Raw genomic sequence first — 27,501 nt, forward strand, 5'->3', positions numbered from 1 at the left:
AGCTCTTAAAGCATAATAGATTCTACACAGATTCAGACAAGGAGAATAAAAAAAACTAAAAGAATTGCACAACTAGTCAGAATGATAATCTGCGGAACCCCTATTGTTGAAACATAATTTTTTTTTTTGATGATCGTTTAAATACCATAATATTTTATACTATACTTGTATTATACACTTGCAGGCTTTGTTTTCAATACTTATAGCTAGGAAATAATGCTTTATTAAAATATTGTAATGTCAAAAAAGTGTACTTAGAGCGCTAGTGTTTCTTTTATAGATGTTTTTTTTTTATTGTGTAAAAATGTACAATTTTTAAATACTTACTATTGTAATTATGGTATAAGTATAATGGCATGTGTGTTAAACAATGCAAAAAAAAAAAATCAATCTAAATAAAAACTTAAAATCTTTGATTTTGTTGCATTTTCAAAAAGTTCTTGTTACTTTCTTCCCATTTAACCCTCATGAGATGGAGCGTTTTTATAGTTAAAGTGCCAAAAAAGACAGAGCTTATTTTACAAGCCTGTAACCTGTATTACAACAAAAAATGTAACAAACTAATAATTGTAAATATATAAAACTATGTATTCTGAGAGGAAATTGAGAGAACTAGAACAAACTTCGTGTATTAAACTCAAATTTCAACTTTTATTTAGATTAGGCATCCTTATTTGCATAATGTATGCATACAAGAATAAAGAATAACAACAAAATTAATTAAACTAAAGAAAGTGTGTGAATTAGTATCTATAGGAGGCCTCAATATGACCTAACATGGAGACCTTGCAAACATCTCTGGCACATGGTTCTACTTCTTTTCCTCCCCCGGGTATTTTCCAATTACTACAAATTGAGCAGTCCTTTTCTCCATTGTTTGGCACAGGGCACACTCCTGCACCTGTAGCAGCTTCTACATATTCTTTATCTAGTTGACCCTTAGCAAGAACTTCTACAACCAAGGTGTTAAACTTGTATCTGTCCATAGCTCTGCCTGTTTTACAAAATGTACGCGTTAAGAAGCATCCGAGACAAATATTGAATGTTACTTTTTTCCAGTACTTGATGGTTCTCCTCTCATCCAGGTAGAAGTAAAGCATTATATCTGTTTGATCCACTACACCCATATATTTGTTGTAATCAAGAACAGTCAGTGGTTTTTTGGTAGTGACCTGCCCATCTCCACCTTGTGGTAGGCCCCACCTGCCCATCACCACTTTGTGGTAGGCGCCTCCTACGAGTCGGAACGTCCATAGTGCCTGCTGGATTTTTGGTTGATAGCAATAGCACTGAGTTTTTTTCCTGTAACCAGTGTTTCACCTTGCCTAATTGTGACTGTTTCTTCAGGCTGTAATTTTGCCTCCAAGCCTTTTGGAAATTCTTTCCTGTTACGTCGGACAGTGCCTGTAATGTGAGTCTGTTCTGCCAATTCACTAACAAGTGGAATGCTCGTAAAAAAATTATCCACAAAGAGATGGTAGCCTTTTCCCAGATACGAGCCCATTCTCAGCAATCTCATTACAAATTTGTGGGCAAGCCCTTCTTCCATCTCACTTTCGCCAATAAGAACATTATCTCTTTTGCCTTTGTAGATAAAAAATCCAAGCAGGTATGCCGAGACGGTGACAGGACAAATGATCTCAGGACAAATGATCTCAGACAAAATATCTCACGGACAAATGATCTCAAGACAAATGATCTCAGGACAAATGATCTCAACGACAAATGATCTCACGGACAAAAGATACCAGGACAAAATATATCAAGACAAATGATACCACGGACAATTGATCTCAGACAAAATATCTCAGACAAAATATCTCACACCTAAATGTTAATAGTGTATTGGATACTTTCACTTGATCTGAATTTTTTTATTGACTTTCATATGGTTCTGTTTACTATGTTTAATATTGTTTATAGGCCTATATATTAATTGTAAGAAATGTTTGCCGTATAAATTTGTCATATTGCACTAAACATTTTAAGGTTAGTATTAGTAATATAGTATACCAAGATTAAATAAATAATTTCGAAAGACAGCGTATGTGTGCTTGACAAACGTGAGACAATCCTACCACGTCAGGTGGACGAAACTAGATAAAAGAGGATGGAATAACAACAAAGACACACCTTCGTATCAAAATGGCCGCCCGCTTTCCTTAAGAGAAAGACATCCGCCCTCCATGGACAATACGACTAGCATATAACGTCCGTTGTTATGCGTCGGTCACACCATAGTGATCAGGTAACTAATGCTTATTTAAATGACAGCGGTCATCGCGGAGCTAAGTATGTCGTAGTGTGCATCAAACAAAGCAGTATTAATTGTGATTGCTTTGCTATGGTCTCTTTCGTTACCTCGCAGAAAGGTATTAGGACATTTGTTTCTGGTGAATTTATGTTTGCCATAAGCAGGCAAAGAGATTTGGAAATGTGAAATTAGGACATGTCGAGCAAGAGTTCACACAATAGATGACCACATAGTCGTGGAGACGTGTGATCATAACGATGTACCTACCAGAAAAGAAACTGACACGTTATGTTTGTGTTGATGATGTAATAAAAACAATAGTTTAACGTTACGAACCTTCAGACTCATTGACAATTTTTAAAAAATATTTCGCGTGATATGAACATTAATGTTGTATAGCTACCGTTACTTTATTTGTTTTATACATTATCATTTATTATACCTTTCAGGCTAAAAGAGTAAGTTTGTTTTAATTTTTACTTTTTCAAGTCAAATGCTACTACAATTGCTTAGTACACCTTTTGATGGTTTGTTAGGTTTCACTAATTCACAATTATTATACGTAAAGAAAGTAAACAAAACCATATTAACAGTCAATAAAAAATTTCAACTAAAATCATCGTAAATACTATTAAAATTTCGCTGTAAGATATTTTGTCTGAGATATTTTGTCTGAGATCATTTGTCCATGATATCATTTGTCCTGATATATTTTGTCCTGGTATCTTTTGTCCGTGAGATCATTTGTCCTTGAGATCATTTGTCCTGAGATCATTTGTCCTGAGATCATTTGTCCGTGAGATATTTTGTCTGAGATATTTTGTCTGAGATCATTTGTCCTGAGATCATTTGTCATGGAACCGCCGAGACTGAGTCACACATCATATACAGTTTTATTCCCCATTGTTTGGGAGATACAGTATCAGTTGTGTCTTGCTCTTGGTCCCTATTAGACTTACATCAATGCACATTTCCTTGTGTGGCTGGTATTACTGCCTTGATGTCTGATTGGCATGCTCAACCAGAAGATCAAAAAGTGCACACAGGTCATACCAATCTTGACCGGGTTTTGGCAAATGTGAGCTGTCCACCATATGGAAAATTTTAAATCGGCTCAAATCTATCCATATTCATTACTTGGGCAAACCAGGGTGTTCTTTGTGAGCTAGATTTGCTCCAATAAGATTTTATTGTAGGCTTACTAAGCCCATGTTCAAAATAATAGCTGCATATTTGTTTCCCATACAAAGATTTGAATTAGATTTGGGGTAAAAAATAGAATAAAATACTGATCTAGGGTGCTAGTGTGCAATGCAAAGGAATATATCTGGGACCTTCTGTTTCTAAAAAATCATATGGATCTTTCCTTTTATAACTAATTTTGAACAACGATTGGCATTAACAGACTCTACACTATCTTCTAATTGGGAAGAGGGCATTACCCCTAGAGTAGTGGGTAGACAGATCGGCCGTCCCATCTCAGGAGAGTTAATAAACACATAGCAGACAAAATAGATCGGGACTAGTTGGCTGTTGTCTTGACCAATTATTATTTTAACTAAAAAAAATTGTTAATAATTAAAATTCACATTTTTAAGATGAATTATATAAACAATGAAACGTTAATTCTTTGTCTTCCACTTCGCCTCCCGTATACTGAGTACATTGTGTGGCAAACACTAAGCGTTAATTGTTATAACCTGACTAATACAGTTGTAGAATTTTCTGGATAAAACTAATAAATATATAATCTAACAATGAACATGAAATTTTGTAAATAAACAAAAATTAGGCTTGATCTTTTTTTTGTGGTGGACATCATTACCAAGGTTTAAGTTTTTAAAAATAGGACATATGACACCCCAGATAACTAGCGTTTAGTTTTAGCTGCACCATTAATGGACACACATGATCTGCAACCATTAGTTATACAATCCATAGTATTCAAGCAATACCAATCACATATGAAATATTTAATCTTTCTTTATTAATGTAATAAACATTTAATTTTATACAAATAATCGGTCTTCATTTTACAAGCCTTACACAGCGTGTTGATCTCTCAATTCAGGAAATAATTTAGAATAAGCATTATTTCATTATCTACATTATTTACATCTTAATAAATATTTAAAATTACAATACATTTCATCAATGACATTTCAACAAACTGGCAGAAACTACAACACATTGTGTAACACATTGTAACAACAATTTAGACAAATAGTAACCTTATTTTTCTTTCTTAAATTTTCTTGCAATACGTATCAGTGAAACTTTGAGAGCAGGCCACAACAACGTAATGTTTTTCCTGTACCATTCCCTGAAAAAATAATTACAACAGTTATATTAATAAATTCAAGCTACATTGCATATGATATCGTGTATTGTATTGATATTCAGGAATGCTTACTTGTTATAATTTAGATGTGTGATCCTATTTTTATCTAGAAAAGCTTTGTAAAATGGGGATAACTCTTCTTGGGTCACATTTTTATTGCTGTCAGCACTAAGCTCTTTCAGAGATTGAACATATTCTTCTTTTTCCTATCAGTACAAAAAATATGTCATCATAACACACTATTATTAATAAAAAATTTAATCTATAATCAATGGGGTCCAAGTTAATATTCGAGACAATTTTCGAAAATGCATCAAAGCTATTTAACCTACCTTGAAAAATCTTGAGTTATGATCTGCCCAAAACTGTTGATTCCACTCTAAGACCTCTGCTCTTCTTATTCGAAACTTTTTCTCTGTAAGTGTTTCATTTGGATGAACATAAAAACGAATTGGTCTGATATTTGAAATGGGATCTGGAGGTCCTATCCAGTCAGTGGTGCCCCCACTTGGTGGTACTGGAGTTATCCTTAATTTTTTAACCTGATACATTAACAAAAGAAAAATAGAGTTTAAGAAAAATATATTAGGTCCTAGTAACATTAAAATTAGGCCTATACTAATTTGTAAGCCAATAATTAAATTGTTAAATAAGGCCTATTATTTAGTATTAATATTATCATCAGGGGTCTTGGCAAAATGCAAGTAGCAAAATGTGAAATAGTGAGGCGGTAAAAAGCGACATAATTTGCAAGACATTTTTTTTGGATTCATGCTCATTGGTTTGTTTAGAGATGTGTGAGAAGAAAAGTTTATAATTAAACAAGTAGGCCTATAGATTAATCACGAGTGTTGTAAGACTATGTTTTTAAAAATCTAGATCTAGATGAAAAATTATTCTAAATTGGCCAATTCTAAATGACCTTGCTCCAATGATCGCCCGCTCATGTTTTCTTGTTAGAGAAATATTCCCGTACAGTTTAGGGGTCTCTGTAAGTTCATATTGGTTTAGAAATCAGCAGCCCTATATAGTTATAGCATACAAATATTTATATTTACATAATATCAATGCATAATTAATAGCAAGTTAACATTGTGATTGACGATTGATATAAGAATGTCAGTGATGTCACTTTAATTTTTTCCCAAACCAAGTAATACAATAAAAGTACTTGGGGTCATTGTGAGTTCATTTGATTTAAGCTTGTAGGCCTTCTACTGTGCATTTGAGATGAATGTTAGAAAACTTAGATTTAAGTTTAAGTGAACATTAGTAGATCTAGTAGTAGTAGAGAAAAAAAATTTAATATTGGCCAACATTTTATTGAATTGTAGTAAGTTAGACTACTCTAACAGTTAGAGTTAGTAGTTGTAGCTAGCTCAAGCTAGACTCTAGTTAACTCTAGTACTTAGTACTTTTAGTTAGTAGTACTAGAGATCTAGATCTAGGGTAAAACTCCATTTTAGCGTATTTTATTTCTCCGCTGCTTGTTTACCTCCAGTTGAGCGTATTTTATTATAACAACCGAAACAACCAAAACACACCAAAACACGATTCATTTATTTGTATTGTATTTTTGTTTTAACAAATTAATAAAAATGAATAAAAAAACAAAGAGACTGACTTTGTTTTAGATTTTGATAATTTAGTTTTGTTAAAACTTGAGAAAAATCCAAACTTAAAATATTGAATGTGCAATGTTCGTGTGTCAGAATTTTCATGGCAATGGGTGAAGTACGTAAACGTAGCTCACAATTGCAAGGCAGTTAAGTTTGAATTGTTACAAGTATCTCCCAGGCATGATACTATAAATAAACATTAATGAACTTACAATGACCCCAAAACTGAGGCCAACACAATTTCAAATAGCGATTGCCCGAGCTATGACGTATGCTGGTAATTCAATGTCAATGTGAACTCACGGTGAACCCGCGACCGTGTAAGGATTTTTCTCCCGCTGACGATTATACGAGATTCGATATTTAATTGGAACAGTTCTAATGCTTTTTATGTTTTTTTTTACCTTTTCTAATTAAAAATCACATTCATTAAAAAAAATAAGTTAAGTAGATCTAGATCTAGTGTTTTCCTGACGTTTTTGTGTGTTTCGGTTGTGTTTATAATAAAATACGCTCAACTGGAGGTGAACGTGAAGCGGGGAATAAAATACGCTAAAATGGAGTTTTACCTAGATTCTAGATCTAGATCTAGATCTAGATTAAAAACTAGATTTAGATCTAGTGAGTATCGTGCACTAGACTAGTAGGGTGACTAGTGTCTAGAGTCTAGATCTAGACTCAGTACTCGTGATCTATAACCATAACTATTTGTAACTAACATCATTCTTGCCCGTTGAAAGGAACAGTAAATGTTTAATTCCATTTCGTGTCTTTAACTGTTTGAAGTAACAGTGAGGTCTAAACATGATGGAGGAGGTAGATTCTAGATCTAGATCTAGTAAAATACACAGGTTTAGGACTAATCTAAGGTAAGCTACTCTAGCAAGCTTTTTTTTTGTTTCAGTTAAGATTTTTTGGCGAGGTTAAGCTAAAACGGGTTGCTGGTTTAAGATTTAATTTTAGAATAAAAATTAAAGCTAAATAATGTAAACAAGAATAACAGTCAAGAAGTAGTTTGTCTTTATTATTGAGATATATAGATCTAGGTTTTCTAGATTTAGCTAGATATCTAGCTAGATATTATTAGATAATCTATGTTAACGCAATATGTAGTACGGTGGTTTAGCCGAGGTTGTAAGTTTTATTTTAAACTGCTTTGACTGTTGTAGATTAGTAGAATTAGTACACCATTTTATTAGTATTAGAATCCAAACACTTGAAGAAATAGATTGAGATCTAGAGTCTAGATTTAGCTACATCTAGATCTAGTGATCCTAGTAAATAATAACCGGCATAGTCATAGGTACTAATAATAGGTAGTCATAGGATAATGTATGAATAATATTCATTGAATATGAAACATTTAGAAGTTTAGACTTTAGACACTTAACTTACTCTTGTTTTAGTTAGTCTAGTCTAGGACAACTAGTACTACTAAACTAAAGTACTAGATTCTAGGTCTAGTACTACGTACTACGGGTAATCTATCGTTTTGGGTACGTAAAATCGCCCGCAACTTGCAATGTGAAAACCAGGTGACTCCTTAAATTTTAATAATTATTTCACATTTTGAGGAGGATTTATGTTTTTTAAAATACAAAAATGTTTCCTTGTTTCATTTATGTACCTGTTTTTAAACAATTGAATTAAAACTTTTCCGTAATAAATGAAGACTAGCAATGTTTCCAACAGATGCAACCATGCTCATTTACTATAGCAGCCATCTTGTTTAAGTTTTATTTTTATAAGCTTTTAGCAGGAGATTCAGGGGGAGCCACTCTATTTTACAAATGGCTGCTGTTTAATGTTTATATAGCAAATCTTGCTCTCAGACACTGCTGTTTAGAGTTAATTTCTGGCCTATATCGATATATTTAGCCATTGATTTAAGTTTATTATTCATTTATCTATAATATTTGACACAAACATATGACAATATACACCTATTAAAGCCTTGACAATGAGGTAACGTTTTCGTACATTAATAGCCGCGGGCGATTTTACGTACTCAAAACGATAGATTACCCGTACTACGTACTAGTGTCCTCCTAGGTACTAGGTAGGACTGATGACTGAGTAGACTAAAACTCCTCTAGACCTAGGCTAAGTTTAAGTTGTTTTTTTAATTAAAATATAATAATATATTATATGGTCAAGTCGGTAAAGCTCATGGTTGCTAGATCTAGATCTAATATCTAGTTCGAACCCTCTGACACATGATTCTCGTTAGTTGGGGACAATCACTCTTCTAGTAGAGACAGCACCAAAATCAGACAAACTACTGCCTTGTTTGTTCTTGGTCGGACAAAGGCTATGGAAAAGCAAATCCAAAAAGAAAAGCAGGCTGAAATTGGAGTCAATGGCCTCAATGGCGCATAACCAGTTGACATGTATAATGTATATACTTAATTGTGTTGTAGGGGATCCCTTCCAACACTAAAATTAAGAACGAAGAAGAAGAAAGAAGGATTCTTATTGCAAGGTTCTTCTATACTGCACTACTCTAGTTGTCAAAAAGAAATTTGCCTTGTGCCTTGAAAATAAAATGTTGTCCTTGGATGTGCAAATACTTATTCATCTTTAAAAAAAAATCTTAACTTAATTGCATTACTAAGATATTAATTCTTTAACTTCAATACAAAACATTATACAAGTGTAACTGGTACCCAAACTATTTCATGTCAATTTCTTCTAAGATTGATGTTAGTTTTTGAATAAACTATTATTTTCATTCCTGAACAGAATTGGTTGGTTCAGCATGAAGTCCATGCTCCAAGATATTTCTTGATGCGACTATGGCACCTTCATCTTTAAGCACTTTGCCATCCTGGAGGAGAGCAATTACTACAATTCCTGAGATCTACTGTACTGAAAGATGTGGGCACAATGCTCTTTGTATTAAGGAAGAACTTATCATTTGGGGTGGCTATAATGTTAGTATACTTTTATTCTAACTATAATAAATAGAAATATTTAACTAATTTGGTTTGAATATAGGCTTCTACTTTGTATTAAGGAAGAACATCATTTGGGGTGGCTATAATGTTAGTATACTTTTATTCTAGCTATAAACTAAAACTATTTAACTAATTTGGTTTGAATATAGGCTTCTACTTTGTATAACTTACTTAACTTAATCCTTGCACTCTCTGTGGAGTTTTGTAAATACATAGTCTTTCCACTGATACCCTGATAAAATTCCCAAAACTTTCAACCGTCTGTATTGGCCATTAGGATCAGCTGTTTACATCTACAGCAATTTAGTAGTGTCTAAAGGGTGTGGGGAAATTGCGAGACGCGAAAAGCGAAATGGCGAGGCGGGAAAATGCGAGAAGGTAATGCGAGACATACCTGCGGAATTAAGGGTAAATAGCGAGACACTTTTTGCGAAAAAAGTTTTTTCCTTTTTTTTTCCATCTTTATTTATTTAAATTATTTTTTTTGTTTTAAAATAAACAAGCATTTAGCCATACCCTTTAACACGAGTGTTGTATGTTGTTATTTTTTATCTAGATACTAAGAAGATAGATAGATCTAGATCTATCTATTTAAAAATCCTACCATCGTTGCTGTGCTACTGTCATCGCCCTCTCTTGTTAGCGAGAGGAAAATCCCGTCTCAGTCGGCATTAATTTAAAAATCTAGCCCGCTCATGTTTATACAAACGTGAGCTGTGTCATTGTGAATTGGTATAATCTTGTCAGCAGGAGAGATATTTTGCAACATCTATTTATGGATTTTTGTACTTGCAAAAAGTGTAAAAGTATAAACAATTCTAAAAGTGCAATTTTTTTTTTTAAGTAATTTTAATTACAAACAAAATTTACAAACAAAATCTTCTGAAACAGTCCTCAAACACACCTCGTGACACCATCTTTCACACATAGTACACCCAACCCACTTTATTGGACTCCCATTTATACATTTTTCTTTTGCTACTTCTTCAAATCCACATTCACAACATTTCACATTCTCATCACAGTTGACCTCGTTCATCCCACAAACAACACTGGCACCCATGTTCTCATCATCATCATCCGCACGCTCAACATCTGTTTTCCGTTTTTTATAATTTGTATTTTTTATCATTTCTGTAATTTTGGCAATGTCTTGCTCATTGTTGTCACCAGCAGTTGAGTTTTTTTTAAAACATCGATATTTTCCCAAAATCTTGTCTAATTTCGGTCAAAGTAGAGTATTTTAATCAATTCCTATTACAATGTATTAAAACAGTTTTCTAAAACGCGAAAAAACGTCTAAAATTCTTTTTCTAACATTGCTTTTTTATAGTGTGACTTCACATCTAACCCCCCCTCCTCCCCCTCATCACACATCGTCATAAAATTACAGACCCCCCTCCCCTACGAGTGTGACGTCATTTATGGAAGACCCCAAATAACACCACCACCAAAACCAAAAAATTCAGATAAGTTCAACTTGGTTTTAAAAATATTTGAAGTAGGCCCATAGCTTACGATATAGCACGAGCAACTGATAATATCGGTGACGTCACTTTATTTTGTTGTATCCAAATGATGTAGGCATTTCCTTGTGCTTAGATTTATATGGTAAAAAAAGCTAGAAAAAAATCGTAGGCGGCGGCTATAATACAAAATTTCTATGCAACAATAGAAAATATGTCTGCGGCGGCAGCGGATCCGGGCACGGCGATCTTCAAAGACGGTAAATCAGGCGGCCTCGGCGTTCCACACAAAAGACAGAAGTTGATCTATCGTCGGCGGTATTTCCGTCGGTTTCGAACATGGTGGTATTCTAAGTCGACACAAAAGGTGGGGGAAGTTGACAAATCATCAGTATGTCTAGCGACGGAAAAATCGGAAGTTTTAACAATGTAAACGAAACGTCTTTGAAGTCTGGACCAAATACCACTGAAAATCGGGTGCGGTAAATTTTTCGCACAAATCTTCGCATTTCAACACTACCCAGCGTAAGTATCGGCTTGTGGTAAAATGCGAGACAAAAAAGTCACGTGACCGACCGTTTTCGCGCCCTTCTCGCATTTTCCCGCCTCGCCATTTCGCTTTTCGCGTCTCGCAATTTCCCCACACCCGTGTCTAAAAGCTCTCAAAAAGTTCCACTGTTTATATTTAAGACTAAGATTGGACCTGTTTCTTTTGTTATTTTACAGGATTCCCCTGATGGCTCGATGTACTGTGATAACATTGTGCTTTGGAATTACAATTTGGATTTTGACAAATGGTATATGTGCTTCAAATGATGAGTTACATCTGTTATGTAGATTTTTCTTATATGCTATCTTAGATTTGAAGATGAAATTGCGCAATTTAATCATTGTATAATCACCAAAGACATATTCACAAGCTAAGCTTTAAATCGCTGGTAGTTTATGTAAGATTTTTTTTCCCGCTTTTTAAATCCTAAGAAGTGATATGGTTATTTTCTTTTATAAAGTATTTCATTCTTTGCTAGCAGTTTTTAAAAACCAGTTGAACTGTTCTTCAGGGCATGTTTCCTGACATGTGGGAACATGCCTGATTATAGATCTGGGGCATGCAGTGCTTGCATCTGGCCTTACTGGTACATCTTCTGTGGACACACCCATGCAGGAGATGTCAATGACATATACAGGATCAACCTGCTGACTCTATTCTGGGAACGTTTGAAAACATTAGGAACAGATTTGTCCCCTCGAGACAAAGCTTCCTCTTGGGTGTATCACAACAGGTCTGGTATGGCTTAGTTTTTGCTAAACAAGCTTAGAATTTTATTCACCTTCTAAGTTGAATAAAATAACTGGTTTCATAGTCTGATAGGCTATTGGAAAATTGCGCTTGGAAATCAAGGCGCAAGACCTGGGCAGTAAGTTGCGAAGAGCCAGATGTTGCCCATGTATCAGGCCCCCTCTCTCCACACAGCTGATGTTCTCAAGGGAGAGGCATTACCTATACAACTTAGGTTGAATTAATTTAAATATTGTTTACAAAATAGAACATTATTGCAAGATAACAGGCAGTTTGTAGCAGTTGTGAACTAAACATAAGCATTGAGGTCCATATAGCTTATCATTGGAAAATCCCATGCTGTTTCAAGTTGTTTACAAAGTAGCACACCATTGTAACACATAGGATGAATAGCTCTAGTCGTTTTCACTGTAATGAAAGGGTTTCAGAAGCAGACATACAAGTCTAATCTGGTTATACTGTTCAGTCTTTACAGTAACTAGCTGTCCTCTGTCATTACATTAACGATCTGTCCTCCATCTTTACAGTAACTAGATGTCCTCTGTCTTTACAGTAACTAGCTGTCCACCGTTTCTACACTAACTAGATGTTCGTTCCATTGTTTAGTTAGGGCATTGAAATGACACTTTATGACCAATATTGCTTTTACTGGTCTTGACCAAACAGTGGCATTAATTTCTTTTAGAATTTAATTATTTGTTTAATTTATTTACTCTTGAAAGATTATTATTTATAAAATGGCTCCGTACTGTAAAAATGGCAGAAGTACTCAAGATATTGTCTTAACTAAATATTTCTTTCTGTACAGAATTTACATCTTTGGTGGATATGGCACAACTCCTTATACATATCTGTGGGATAAAGAAGAAGATAAGTTTGCCTTAGAAGTCATGGTAGGTGAATATTTTACCAATTGTCAATTACATTTAATTTTCAAACTGATTGAATATAACATTCTTTAAAAATAAATTTAAAAAAAAGTCTTTTTAGCAAGTGTTATTTTTTTTCCCATGCATTTGGCTACAGAATGATCGAGGATGGAATAATCAAGTATTATATTTTGACATTGAAGGACGCAGATGGGTGAGGGTGTCTTGTAAGGTAATGGTTTTTATCTCACGCATATACCAGACATTTATAGTTTTTCATGAGTCTTTTCTCATTGTCATTTAACTTTGAAAAGAAAACCTGTGTAAACATTCACATAATAGTATTTCATTGATGCCATCTACCTGTAGAGAGAAAATATGTGATAAATATTTTCAGGGCTCTAAGCCAAGGGCAAGGGCCGCACAGTCCACTGTCCTTGTGGGGAAAACTGTCTACCTGTTTGGTGGGCGTCATCAAGCCCTCAGGTTAAATGACTTGTATTGTCTCGACATGGAATCTCTCACTTGGAGTGGAAGGTAATTAAAATGTTATGAAAAATTTAGAACAATGTTCTGGGTCGTCTATAAATGACATCTCAATCCAAGGGAAGAATAGGGGTTTGGACTCTTGTTTTTAGAAATGCATAGTTAGGAACTGAAGTTATATAAATGACACCACAATTCAAGGGAAGAATAGGGGTTTGGACTCTTGTTTTTAGAAATGCATAGTTAGGAACTACAGTTTAGCAGTTTTTTTTTGGCATTTTAAAAAGACATTTTGTAAATGGCAATAAAAATTGATCAATATAGCGAATATTGACTTAGCTCAGTAAAAACCTTCTTAAAAAGCCTGACATTGTTTATGGATGTTCCCTTTATAGTTTATAAAAACATTAAAATGCTGATTGTTTGAGGCAGGTATTCTCATTTCAGTGTGCTTGCTCCTCCCATTTCAGGCTGCTTGCTCCTCCCTCTGAATTCTACTAGCTCCTTCCACTTCATTATGCTAGCTCCTTCCTCTGAATTCTACTAGCTCCTCCCATTTCAGGCTGCTTTCTCCTCCCACTTCATTCTGCTCACTCCTCCCATTTCAGGCTGCTTGCTTCTCCCTCTGAATTCTACTAGCTCCTCCCATTTCAGGCTGCTTGCTCCTCCCATTTCAGGCTGCTTGCTTCTCCCTCTGAATTCTACTAGCTCCTCCCATTTCAGGCTGCTTGCTCCTCCCTCTTAACTCTACTAGCTCCTCCCATTTCAGGCTGCTTGCTCCTCCCTCTTAACTCTACTAGCTCCTCCCATTTCAGGCTGCTTGCTCCTCCCTCTTAACTCTACTAGCTCCTCCCATTTCAGGCTGCTTGCTCCTCCCTCTTAACTCTACTAGCTCCTCCCATTTCAGGCTGCTTGCTCCCTCTTAACTCTACTAGCTCCTTCCATTTCATTTGCCAGCCACTAACAATATTTTCGTAGGTTTAAGAGATTTTTAGATGGGATGTAATTTAGCTAATAATTTTACCAATGTACATCTGTATTTGTTTGATTCAGCATCTCCTGCTCTGGCCCTGTACCTGAAGCCAGGTCCTGGCACACAATGTCCAACATTGGCAAAAGTCAGCTCATCCTGTATGGGGGCTTTAACAATGGCAACCAACCACTGGGTATGCTAGTCTTGTAATGGCTTTAGTTTCATCATTACATTTTGTTGCAAATAGCTAGAAATATTATATTGCTCTGACGTGGCATTTTTTTTCTCAGATGATGTATGGCTTTTAAATGTGGCCAGTTTTTCCTGGACACTTTTGAAGCAAAGCACAGGTTTCCCTCGCCTTTGGCATACAGCTTCAGTGAATTCTTATGGGGACCTACTCATTTTTGGAGGCTGCAGCAGTAACATTGTGGATAATGTACAGCCTCTGGTTAGTCTTAAATATAGCCAAGTTTAGCATCATAGCAGTAACTTAAATATAGCTTAGTGTAGCACCATAGCAGTAACATTGTGTACAGCCAATGGTTAGTCTTAAATATAGCTTAGTGTAGCACCATAGCAGTAACATTGTGTACAGCCTCTGGCTAGTCTTAAATATAGCTTAGTGTAGCACCATAGCAGTAACATTGTGTACAGCCAATGGTTAGTCTTAAATATAGCTTAGTGTAGCACCATAGCAGTAACATTGTGTACAGCCAATGGTTAGTCTTAAATATAGCTTAGTGTAGCACCATAGCAGTAACATTGTGTACAGCCAATGGTTAGTCTTAAATATAGCTTAGTGTAGCACCATAGCAGTAGCATTGTGTACAGCCTCTGGCTAGTCTTAAATATAGATTAGTGTAGTGTCATAGCAGTAAAATTGTGGATGACGTACAGCCACTGATTATATATAGAGTAGTTTATATCTCGTAATGAGCATCATATTTAATTTTTAGCTGAATAAATTAAATTTTCACTGAAAAAATACTTCATTTACGACTAGGCACCAAATGGGTGAAAAAATAATTTGACTCTGTTGTTTTGTGACTTAGGTTACAAGCGATCTAGTCATTCTACTGAGAGTTGAACCCTTTTCCTTAGAAAGGTAAATATGAGTTTTTATTAAATATTTTTATGGTGTCTTTCAATTGATCAATAACAATATTGTTATCACTAATTGTATAGTGTAGTAATTAATAGTTAAATCTATTCCTTTTGTTTATGAAAACTGAATGCTCTTTATGTTCTCCCAGGCTGTGTATTCATGCCCTCTACAAATCTAAAGACATTACCAAAGAGTCATGGGAAACATTACCAACATCTCTACAAGAATGGTTGCGCCAGAGAACAAATGAGTCAGACTCCTACACTCCCTCCTACTACAAGAACAATGTTGTCTCTTGCTGTGGACCAGGGATTTCCCAGCTTGCTTTGTTAACTGAAACAGAAGCTCACAAACTCAATGATAACAAAAGGTACATTTAAGGTACATTTATGAAAATAATGTTTGAAGATAGAAAAGAATAATAACAAAATAATGGATCAAACCAGCAACTCTCACTTCATTTTGTTCTTTTTATAGTTTTTAATTTTTTTTTTCATTTTTATTGATTTTTCATTTCTTTCTATAGCTCTAATTTAATTTATTTATTTAGCTTTTTTGTATGGTTTTAATAATTTTTTTTCATTTTTTTTCCTTTTTTTGTGTGTGTATATTTTAAGTGTCTATTTTTCATTTTAAAAAAATTTTAGTTTGTTTACTTTTTAGTTTGTTTATTACTCTTTTTATCTCTTTAATTTTCTTTTTCTTATTTATGTTTCTTACACATTGTTTGTTTATATTTATTTTTATTTTGTTTCTTTGTTTGTGTTTGCTTGTTTTTCATTTTTTAAAAACTGGCTTCAAACTATAATTTTTACTCTACAGATTACAAGGTTGTGTTGCCTTCTAACTTATATCAAAACAGATTTTATATGGGACAAAATATACCAAGACAATATTTGAGGTGATTTCAGGATAAAGTATCCTTGTACAACACTTGATGACCAGATATTTTTCCTCAGAACTATACATCTGATTGGTTAAAATTAAATTGGTTAAAATTAAATTAAAATGAAAGGAAGCTGATTGTAGATCATTTGTACTTGTGTGTAGTGGGCTAATCATGCAATACCTCATCATTGTAATTACATCTGCTGATTCACTGCTATAAAATTTATGGCATTTCTTTTGTATATATAATATATTAAATTATAATTATTTTAAACACATTGATCTTATAGGCCAGTTCAGTTTTTATTATTTATTTTAAAAATTTGATTTAAAAAAAAATTGGTTATAGAATCACAGTTAAGATTTTCTGAATGTTATTAACATCTGTTGTCCTCATCCATCCGCAAAATAAATGTTTACTTTTGTGAGAATTCGATAAGTTTAGAGATATTGTTTCAAGCAGTACGCTGTATATCAGTGGTGAGTTGTTTCAAGTAAGAAATGCCAACTTGCCGTTCACTTTTATATACAGGTTGTTTTGTTTTATGACAATAAATATCTCAAGTGATAAAATATGTATGTGTGTGTATGTTGTTATGTCTTGTTTTATACGGTGTTAGAAGTTTCCGTAATTAGAAACTGATATCTACTTAAAATATTCATACTGTATGGAGAAAGAGATATTGATATTACATTAACTACCCACAGAATACATAGTTCATATTGTAACATACTGTCACTATTATGAGTTGTATGTAATTAAAGGCTTTAAGTATCATACAAATAAAAATCTCTCTCGTATGATTTTTGTTGATTTCACTTATTCTTTGCGACCATAAGTTGATACTTATAGGTCAGACACGTTTATCAAGACAATGGTGTGGTCAGTGTTTGATGTCAGTACACGTTTAGCAGGACAATGGTGTGGTCAGTGTTTGATGTCAGTACACGTTTAGCAGGACAATGGTGTGGTCAGTGTTTGATGTCAGTACATGTTTAGCAGGACAATGGTGTGGTCAGTGTTTGATGTCAGTACATGTTTAGAAACACAATGGTGTGGTCAGTGTTTGATGTCAGTACATGTTTAGAAAGACAATGGTGTGGTCAGTGTTTGATGTCAGTACATGTTTAGAAAGACAATGGTGTGGTCAGTGTTTGATGTCAGTACATGTTTAGCAGGACAATGGTGTGGTCAGTGTTTGATGTCAGTACATGTTTAGAAAGACAATGGTGTGGTCAGTGTTGGATGTCAGTACATGTTTAGAAAGACAATGGTGTGGTCAGTGTTTGATGTCAGTACATGTTTAGAAAGACAATGGTGTGGTCAGTGTTTGATGTCAGTACATGTTTAGAAAGACAATGGTGTGGTCAGTGTTTGATGTCAGTACATGTTTAGAAAGACAATGGTGTGGTCAGTGTTTGATGTCAGTACATGTTTAGAAAGACAATGGTGTGGTCAGTGTTTGATGTCAGTACATGTTTAGAAAGACAATGGTGTGGTCAGTGTTGGATGTCAGTACATGTTTAGAAAGACAATGGTGTGGTCAGTGTTTGATGTCAGTACATGTTTAGAAAGACAATGGTGTGGTCAGTGTTTGATGTCAGTACACGTTTAGCAGGACAATGGTGTGGTCAGTGTTTGATGTCAGTACACGTTTAGCAGGACAATGGTGTGGTCAGTGTTTGATGTCAGTACACGTTTAGCAGGACAATGGTGTGGTCAGTGTTTGATGTCAGTACATGTTTAGCAGGACAATGGTGTGGTCAGTGTTTGATGTCAGTACATGTTTAGCAGGACAATGGTGTGGTCAGTGTTTGATGTCAGTACATGTTTAGAAAGACAATGGTGTGGTCAGTGTTGGATGTCAGTACATGTTTAGAAAGACAATGGTGTGGTCAGTGTTTGATGTCAGTACATGTTTAGCAGGACAATGGTGTGGTCAGTGTTTGATGTCAGTACATGTTTAGAAAGACAATGGTGTGGTCAGTGTTTGATTTCAGTACATGTTTAGAAAGACAATGGTGTGGTCAGTGTTTGATGTCAGTACATGTTTAGAAAGACAATGGTGTGGTCAGTGTTTGATGTCAGTACATGTTTAGAAAGACAATGGTGTGGTCAGTGTTGGATGTCAGTACATGTTTAGAAAGACAATGGTGTGGTCAGTGTTTGATGTCAGTACATGTTTAGAAAGACAATGGTGTGGTCAGTGTTTGATGTCAGCACATGTTTAGAAAGACAATGGTGTGGTCAGTGTTGGATGTCAGTACATGTTTAGCAGGACAATGGTGTGGTCAGTGTTTTATGTCAGTACATGTTTAGAAAGACAATGGTGTGGTCAGTGTTTGATGTCAGTACATGTTTAGAAAGACTGGTGTGGTCAGTGTTTGATGTCAGTACATGTTTAGAAAGACAATGGTGTGGTCAGTGTTTGATGTCAGTACATGTTTAGCAGGACAATGGTGTGGTCAGTGTTTGATGTCGGTACAAAGATAGTATCACATGTTGTGAAGAGATAATTTTGTAAGTATCTGTTAAATAAGGGAAAATAACATTCTTGTATCTAAAATCATCTTGGGTCTGTCAGTATGTCCAAAGTCATTTTATCCAAGTATTATGTTGCTTACTATAATTTTTTTTAATTATCACATAACATTTGTTGCACAAGTTGGACTCCTTATTCAAAGGACAATAGTTATCAATTTGAAATGTATAATGAGTAGTCTACCCTATAATGAAAAATATTTTTTTTATATGACAGCTTTGGATAAAGGGAGATTATTAGTAAAATAGCTTGACGTCTAGTATAGGATTATTTCCCTTGTGTTACTACACATGTATGTCAAGGTATAGGGGTCACCCATTTTATATGTCACACGAAATGAAGTTTTAGACCCCTACACCAACCTATCCTCATGTTTCTACTGGACTAACCCCCCACCCCTCACTACTCTTCAGATATAGGTCTACACATATATAATAGCTTTCTCACAACTTCTGATACACAAGATCTTTCACATGTTTTGAATAGGCCCGTAGCGACCCTTCCGGGCGCCCGGGGACAAACTTTCAATTTGGCGCCCTCCTCGGGAGCAAATTTTCAATTTGCACCCCCCCCCCTCAAACTTTCGATTTGCCTCCCCCCCCCCCCCCCTCAAACTATATAATGCAAAAAAATGCAGCTAAAATGACATTTTAATTTGTTTTTACAACCCATTTTGGCGCCCCCTAAGGTCGGCGCCCGGGGACATATGTACCCCCCTGCCCCCCCATCGCTACACCTCTGGGCCCGTGGGTAAATTACACTGGTTCTCATGTAGTGACTTGTTATTATGAACGTCTGTTGAACATTACAAGTGAAATATACAGTGTACTAGCCGTCCCGGCCAGGCCCTGCTCTGGCTTCTGTGAAAAACCTTTCTGTTAAAGACCATTACCTGTGTGTTTAGTAATCATCATAAACCCGGCATTGCCCACCCAAACCACAACCAACCAAAACAACAAAACGCAAACATAACGCTAACACAATTACAAATACAAACGAAAACAAAAACCTAACAACAAACCCAACCACAACCACAAACACCAATACAAACACAAAGAAAAAACAAACAAAAAAGCAAACGAAAACAAAAACCTAACAACAAACCCAACCACAAACCCCAATACCAACACAAAAAAAACAACGAAAAAGCAAACGAAAACAAACCAAATCCAAACGCAAAACCAACCAAAAACACAAATACAAACCCAAACAAAAAAACACAAACAAAAACGAAAAAAGAAAGAACAAAAACGAACCAAATCAAAACGCAACCACTAACGCAAACCCACCTAAACACAAAGAAAACACTAACGCGAACATAAACGCCCGGGGCGGAATCACCTGTTTTAGCTTAATGAACGACTATAGTACCCCAACTTATTCATAGTCTTTTGCACTCACTTAAACGAACGCGCCTGTTTCAATTTAATGAACAATTTTAATACTCCAAGCTTATCCGTAAAATACCTACAACATTTGCACTTGATCAATCCCCGCTGATTATGTAATTTTTTTTCCCAACACCAAAACAAAGTAATTAAAAAGTAAATTATTTTCCACAAAATGCAATGGTTTTATAAAGGGAAGTAATTTTGTTTTCCTAATTTATCAAAGGGAAGTAAGTGCTATAGGACTAAATAAAGACATAATTAGAATTGTTGTAAAAGATGATATTTTTTTAAAACTTGTGTTTAATGAAAATGCCGACAATTATTACTATAATTTGAAAAATGAAAATTATTTCCCAACACTTTCAATAGTAATTTTTTAACTCATAAATTTAGACAAATGCGCACGATAATTGTCTAACACTTAAATCCATCCAAGACCAACGACAAACATACGTATTTTTACATACAGAACTCAGCTTTATATATTAGATTGCAGAAAATAAATCAATTGTTAATTTATGGTGGCACTTTTTAAAATCTATATATTGTTTTCATATCTACCAACAATTAATGCAGTGTTTTAAAAAATTGTGGGACGGAGTGGTCTAGTGGTAGAGTTTCATTCTCGAGATTTGATACCGAATTAGTGACCACAGATACATTAGTGGCTGATTATACGGGAGATATCACAGTTTCCTACACGAATGATCTATTGACTGGTACACAAGTCACGCACCATCTATTGACTAGTACATAAGTCAAGCACCATCTATTGACTGGTACACAAGTCACGCACCATCTATTGACTGGTACACAAGTCAAACACGCACCATCTATTGACTGGTACACAAGTCAAACACACACCATCTATTTACTGGTACACAAGTTACACACCATCTATTGACTGGTACACAAGTCACACACCATCTATTGACTGGTACACAAGTCACGCACCATCTATTTACTAGTACATAAGTCAAGCACCATCTATTGACTGGTACACAAGTCACGCACCATCTATTGACTGGTACACAAGTCACACACCATCTATTGACTGGTACACAAGTCATACACCATCTATTGACTAGTACACAAGTCACACACCATCTATTGACTGGTACACAAGTCACGCACCATCTATTGACTGGTACACAAGTTACACACCATCTATTGACTGGTACACAAATCACGCACCATCTATTGACTAGTACATAAGTCAAGCACCATCTATTGACTGGTACACAAGTCACACACCATCTATTGACTGGTACACAAGTCACACACCATCTATTGACTGGTACACAAGTCACGCACCATCTATTGACTAGTACATAAGTCAAGCACCATCTATTTACTAGTACATAAGTCAAGCACCATCTATTGACTGGTACATAAGTCAAGCACCATCTATTTACTAGTACATAAGTCAAGCACCATCTATTTACTAGTACATAAGTCAAGCACCATCTATTGACTGGTACATAAGTCAAGCACCATCTATTTACTAGTACATAAGTCAAGCACCATCTATTGACTGGTACACAAGTTAAACACACACCATCTATTGACTGGTACACACGTCAAACATGCACCACCTGTTAGCTGTTTGTACTCCCCCCCCCCCCACCCAACAGTGGTTAAATTTCCGAAGCTTACAAAAACAATGACAAACTGAGTATATGTACACATTTTACAAAAATAAATGCAATTTGAGATTTAAATGTTCATACACTGTTTAAATAAAATTAGTCCAATTAATAAAAGTTGAGTAAAACATGAGAACTCTCAGGGGCGTAGCGAGGGGGGGGGGGGGGGCGGGGGGTGCGGACCGCACCGGGTGACACCATTTAGGGGGGTGACACCAAGGCAAAAAATATGAAAATATATAGAGAAAAACTTGAGGGGGGGGGGGTGCAAATCGAAAGTTTAAGGGGGTGCAAATCGAAAACTTGAGGGGGAGTGCAAATCGAAAGTTTGAGGGGGGGGGGGGGGGTGCAAATCGAAAACTTGAAAGTTTGTCCCCTGGAAGGGTCGCAACGCCTCTGGGGGGGGGGGGGTGACACTATTAAGTGCCGCACCGGGTAACACCCAACCTCGCTACGCCACTGAGAACTCTCGACATTTTCTTCCAACAATAAGCTCTTAGCTTTGCTGTGTCATGTAGGCTGTAGAGTACACCTATGTGTAATTTAGGCTGTACAGTACACATGTGTGTAATGTAGGCTGTACAGTACACAGAAACCCATCCGAGTCCACCATCAAGTAACTGGATTAACCAAACAACACTTCTCTTCACGTCTGATTCATTGCAGGAGAAAAACGCATCCATGTCACTAAATTAATCAGCGAACTTTCGTGGGGAAAAAAAATCGCTAATAAAATCCACATGGATGGTTTTAATTTGAGTCCCTCAGTCCCCGCTCCTAATCAGCGAGAAACAAAACCCCTTTCATTTCACGGTCGCTGATCAGGTTCTATAACTCTAAAAAATCCCGGAGGAAAGATTTCACGCCGCCCTTTTATAGTTTCCCTTGACATGCGCGTAAAATGAAAGACGTCGCCAGCCGGGACTGTATCAATATAACATTCAGTGGGCCGAGAGGACAGGGGCCACCAGGGGCGGCTCCCGGCTCTGGTGGGCGGCCAAGGGTGAGGCTGACCTTTAATGGGGAGCTGTCTGAAACACGGGAAACAAAATAGCGGAAGTCTTTTTAAAACTGAGTTTAAAAAAAATATTGGACACAAAGAAATTATGATTGATAGTTGTCATGTCATGTTTTAGGGGTCATTTAAAGAGGTGGATGCCAGTTGTCATGTCAAGATTTAGGGGTCATTTAAAGAGGTGAATGGTCAAGATTTAGGGGTCATTTAAAGAGGTGAATGCCAGTTGTCATTTTCAAGATTTAGGGGTCACTTAAAGAGGTGGATGCCAGTTGTCATCTCAAGATTTAGGGGTCATTTACTCAATGCGTAAAGATGTTGGAGAAATCTCAGTTCATGTCTTTATGCAAATATCAAGTATTCAATCGAAATTATTAGTTTCACTTTGTCGTTATGACATCATGTCATAAGAAGTTGTAAATGTCACATAGTCATCATGCTATAAGACGCGTCCCGTGTTTTTTCAAAGTAACACATTAAAGAATGCAACTCGAGGTATAACATTAAAATTGTATCTGAATATCTGTGGATGTATGGTAAAGTGGTCAGAGATAATGTATCTACCTCCTCTCCCACCCCCTTCTTACAGACACGTCATCAAAAGTCATGTCTCACATTACACCGTTACATTAATACTGAGTTTATTCAGTCTAATCATCATTAAAAGAAGAACATTTTAAGAACATAATATAACTGTACACAGTCATTCCACCTATCCATTCAAAGAGTATTTCTTTTATCCCAAATAAATTTAAGTTATTAAAATTCCTCCCATACAGACACACACATGGCGTCAACATTAAAAAAAAAACAACATACAACAACTGCATACTATGACACCTTGCTGCACCGACCAATTTAATTCGGCAGATCGCGAAATATTGGCCTTCAAAACTATTGAAACAAAGCCAAGACAAAAATTCGTTTGGCCGTGTGTTACTGCTCCCACCTGGCAATAAGAAGCCGTTTGCCGCTGGTGGCAGCCTTTTAACCGTCAGGAGTCAAATTTACTGCTTTGTCGCCCAGCGGGCTGGGGGCTGTGCGTGAAGCCCGCGAAGGTGATTGCATTTTATACCAATTTCATCCGGATCACTTCCGCTTGTTTCATTAACTGGGCCGGGCTACCCAGGGGACTGGAAACAAAAAGAAAGGGGAGGAAATCTACAATATTAAATTAAACAATGGGTCGGGGCTCAAGGCTAGACAAGGGGAGGTGAATCGCAGTGGAGAACAACAGGGGAAGTAAACCGGGAGGCTTCGTTTATATTGTTAAAGGCGAACAGACGGTTAGTTTTTTTTTAGAACACATAGGGCTTATGTTTTAAAATAGGATACTGAGAACAAGGATATTACTGTGTACATGTTTTAAAACATGCATACCTCACTGGAGCACGCTTATATATATATATATATATATATATATATATATATATATATATATATATATATATATACATACATACACACACACATGTAGCTGAATCGTATACAACTACTTCGAACCTTTTAAGAAAGACTGGTACTAAATCCTGCTAAAGATATTTTAAAACCAAACTCTTCTTTATTCCCTAAAGACCGTAGTAAATGAACATGTATCAGCGTTCGCCGTGTTTGTTATATAACAAATTGAAACATTAGAAAAAGGCGAAAGTTTTTTTTTCGGCAGGGAGCAATAACTGACCTGTCAATATTTACTTTTGATCAGTCGCCCTCGATTGGCGGGAAAAACAACAAGCTGACGACACGGCGGTGTTGACACAAGCGCAGACGACCAACACGGGATAAAATTAAATCTAACGATTTACAGGATGTGGGCCATCATATGGCCAATCATGGCCATTTCATCGTCTGCTGAGGGCCCTCTCGGGTCCCCTCCCCATCATTCATCTGCCCAAGTTTTCGTTTGGCCACAGACAGACGATAGAAAAAAAAAGTAATTACAATTCTGTTTAAAATGGCGAAACATCTAAAAAACGAAATAAAATAAGGAATAGAACTAGATTTTAAATATCTGATTGATTAGGTCATCGTTATTTTAAGATACTGGACCAGATACATGTCCTGCATGGTCTGACCATTACAGTCCATGTCCACTATCTTGGACTGTTTGATACGTCATAAACAAAGGATACAGCTTGGAGATAGGGCACATATCAACACGAATGGGGTAGGGGTGATTATTGTTATGATATAGACTCAATATAGATTATATAGTATAATTTGACTCAACGTAAAAACCACGCATTCGTTATTTTGTCAACTCCATGTCTTTAAACGAAGGATTTACTTTCAAAACGTTACATAGGTTAAGGGTGTAAAAAAATTACGTTCCCATTGTTGTTTTTAAAATGAAAATCTGCCTAGATCTACGTGTTTTCTAGTCTGAATGAAAATAAGCTCGTTAAACAATAAAAGAAAATAAAATACAAAATTATACAAGTGGGAAAAAAATGAAATTAAAATATTTAAAACTTAGAAATTCCAGCAAACAAAGCAGCGTATAAAGCAATAAACTACCCGATTCACTTTTTATTTTGGATAAAAAGATTGGAATAATTACAGGCGGGCAAGGAAATTGGACCTTCTTTTCATCAAGTGTAAATAACACGATTTTTTTAACAAGAAAAAAAAAAGTTTGTATTGTACAAGTTCTTGAAGGGGGCAGGGGCTAGTGGTTGTGTGTTTTGTCGCGGTCCTCAGGCTAGTTTTCACGTCTTAAAAATCGTTATCTGCTGGAGAGATTTGTCTCCGCGGAGCTTTTTGGGGAACTCTCCAGTTGGGGAAATGTTCTTTTGATGAATGTTTCACTGGCGCGTAAATTACGTCCTGTTATCGATAGCCAGAAAACACGCGGTGATGAATGGAGGAGCAGAAGATGAATTGATGAGGCGGACATGGCGAAAACATGGCCGTGTTAAAAAGACATCGACTCCATTCAGTCACGTGAACAGGGCGAAAGTTTAAACTCCAGGGCTGTGATTGGTTGGAGGTTACATGGAGAGGGGGAGGGGGTGATCGTGCCGAGGATAAATCTGTAGCGACATTATCTTACGTCATTTATGTACTTGTTGGATACAATTATTTTTATCTTCATTCCCCAAAAGTTAGAAAGGCTCATCCAAGTTTGATATCATTTTATTACTTTTTTTAAAGTCTCAAAGCAAAACGCCGGAATACTATAACAGTTAATAACAACTCAAGGCGTTTATCACACCCAGTCAAAACTTTACAATTTGAGAATCATTATTTATCAACAAAACCACCCGATTTTAGGATGGTTGTGCCAACTCCTAAGTACAAATATAAAGTAAGGATCTTTTTACAGAAACGAAATCCAAACACTTGATTTCTTCTTCTTCGTTCTTAATTGTAATGTGGAAAGAATTTCCCCCAACATAATTAAGTATAACATGTCACCGTGCTAATGTTATGTGCCAGTTAGGCTGTTGACTCCGATTTCAGCCTGCTTTTCTTTTTGGATTTGCTTCCATAGCCTTTGTCCAACCAAGAACAAACTACAAGGCAGCAGTTGTTTGATTTTGGAGTTGTCTCTCCTAGATGAGTTGCTGTCCCCAGCTATCGACCCTTATCTTCCCGGGGTTCGAACTCGTGTCGACCACGCCGAACCCGTCAAGCACTGAATGATCTTCGCCACAATCCAGCCCTACAATTTAAGAACATTTTCCAAGTAAAGCGACATTTTTATAATTACCTCTCAAATCCTAAATATTATACATTTGAGGATTTAAGGCAAGCAAAGACAAAAACCACAATATTAAAACCCTGAATTCCGAGAGTCTGCCTTTATCCCAATACAAACGTTGAGGATATTTATCCCAAAACAAAATAGTTGAGCACAAAAAATGGGGATAAAAACATCACACCATACGTTGAAACACCACCAAAAACAACCCAACCATCCCAGCGACAATTTCTGCTTTCTTTATGCTGCACACTGTCGTGTATTTACCTTCATTTATGTTAATGTATGCGCGTGTTCTCATTGTAAAAAATCGTATTACGTCATTCAACTATATGATTAATTGTTCGTGCACAAAACATGCATTTGAAAAATAAATTTGATAGAAAAAACAAAACAACCCTGATGATGTGATTAGGATCGAATGGAACGTGCTCAAAGGGCGGTGATTGACACCAACAACTTCTGCGAGGGCAGACATTCTCCGGCAGACGACCAGGCTGATACGACAACAGACAAAACACATCCGGGCAAATGTCGTGCGTACTTGTTCCGGCACGGCCATCACCCTTCACTGCACGTGCCCTTCAGCACGCGCTGATAGTTTTTTTCTTTGTCAAATATTGGACTCGTCAAATTTTTTTTTTATCGCGACCAAATGGTCCACGAAATATCGATACCATTTCATCTAATGGGCCACGAAGTATCGATACCATATAATAAAATGGTACACAAAGTATCGATACCATATCATATAATGGTCAATTATATACCGATACCACATTCCATTAAATTTCGATACCACTTGCATCGATGTTCACATTACCAATACTATTTTAAAGTGATCCACATTGACTCATACATCATATTATTTGTACTCGAAGTTGCTGGGTTTATTTTTAAAAAAAAAACGCTAAACTTCCTTGTAGTCGGATAAAAAGTGCT

General features: G+C 36.0%; 3 protein-coding genes and 1 pseudogene across 4 annotated transcripts in view; 2 read left to right on the forward strand and 2 right to left on the reverse strand.

Annotated features, from left to right (window-relative positions):
• Positions 1-762: 762 nt before the first annotated feature.
• Positions 763-1,614, reverse strand: LOC131943051 (uncharacterized; annotated as a pseudogene).
• A 2,529-nt stretch (positions 1,615-4,143) lies between these two features.
• Positions 4,144-7,029, reverse strand: LOC131943681 (COA8 family protein CBG23705, mitochondrial-like). The gene is made up of 4 exons (XM_059303898.1): positions 6,934-7,029; positions 4,928-5,137; positions 4,668-4,801; positions 4,144-4,577 (listed from the first exon to the last, which is right to left on the reverse strand). The coding sequence occupies exons 1-4, from the start codon at positions 7,018-7,020 to the stop codon at positions 4,487-4,489; spliced, it is 522 nt and encodes a 173-aa protein (XP_059159881.1). The 5' UTR covers positions 7,021-7,029; the 3' UTR covers positions 4,144-4,486.
• Positions 7,030-7,413: 384 nt separating this feature from the next.
• Positions 7,414-17,051, forward strand: LOC131943505 (kelch domain-containing protein 1). 2 transcript variants are annotated; one of them, XM_059303676.1, is made up of 12 exons: positions 7,414-7,517; positions 8,957-9,147; positions 11,364-11,440; positions 11,699-11,920; positions 12,746-12,830; positions 12,964-13,038; positions 13,204-13,343; positions 14,346-14,458; positions 14,556-14,716; positions 15,321-15,373; positions 15,522-15,743; positions 16,196-17,051. In XM_059303676.1, exons 2-12 carry the CDS (start codon positions 9,010-9,012, stop codon positions 16,218-16,220), a joined length of 1,311 nt encoding a protein of 436 aa, XP_059159659.1. In that variant the 5' UTR covers positions 7,414-7,517; positions 8,957-9,009; the 3' UTR covers positions 16,221-17,051. The 2 variants fall into 2 exon arrangements, with proteins under 2 accessions (XP_059159659.1, XP_059159649.1); XM_059303666.1 differs by lacking the exons at positions 7,414-7,517; positions 8,957-9,147; positions 11,364-11,440 and having other exon boundaries at positions 11,704-11,920; positions 15,522-15,754.
• Positions 7,698-27,501, forward strand: part of LOC131943533 (ribonuclease P protein subunit p20-like) — a 138,265-nt gene continuing 118,461 nt past the window's right edge. The window contains exon 1 of the mRNA XM_059303760.1: positions 7,698-7,710. The gene's annotated coding sequence lies outside the window, so the exon portion shown is untranslated. The remainder of the gene's footprint in view (positions 7,711-27,501) is intronic.

Source organism: Physella acuta, unplaced genomic scaffold (assembly GCF_028476545.2).
Source record: "Physella acuta isolate Inbredline_101_S28 unplaced genomic scaffold, ASM2847654v3 ptg000038l, whole genome shotgun sequence".
NCBI classification, from domain to species: Eukaryota; Metazoa; Mollusca; class Gastropoda; family Physidae; genus Physella; species Physella acuta.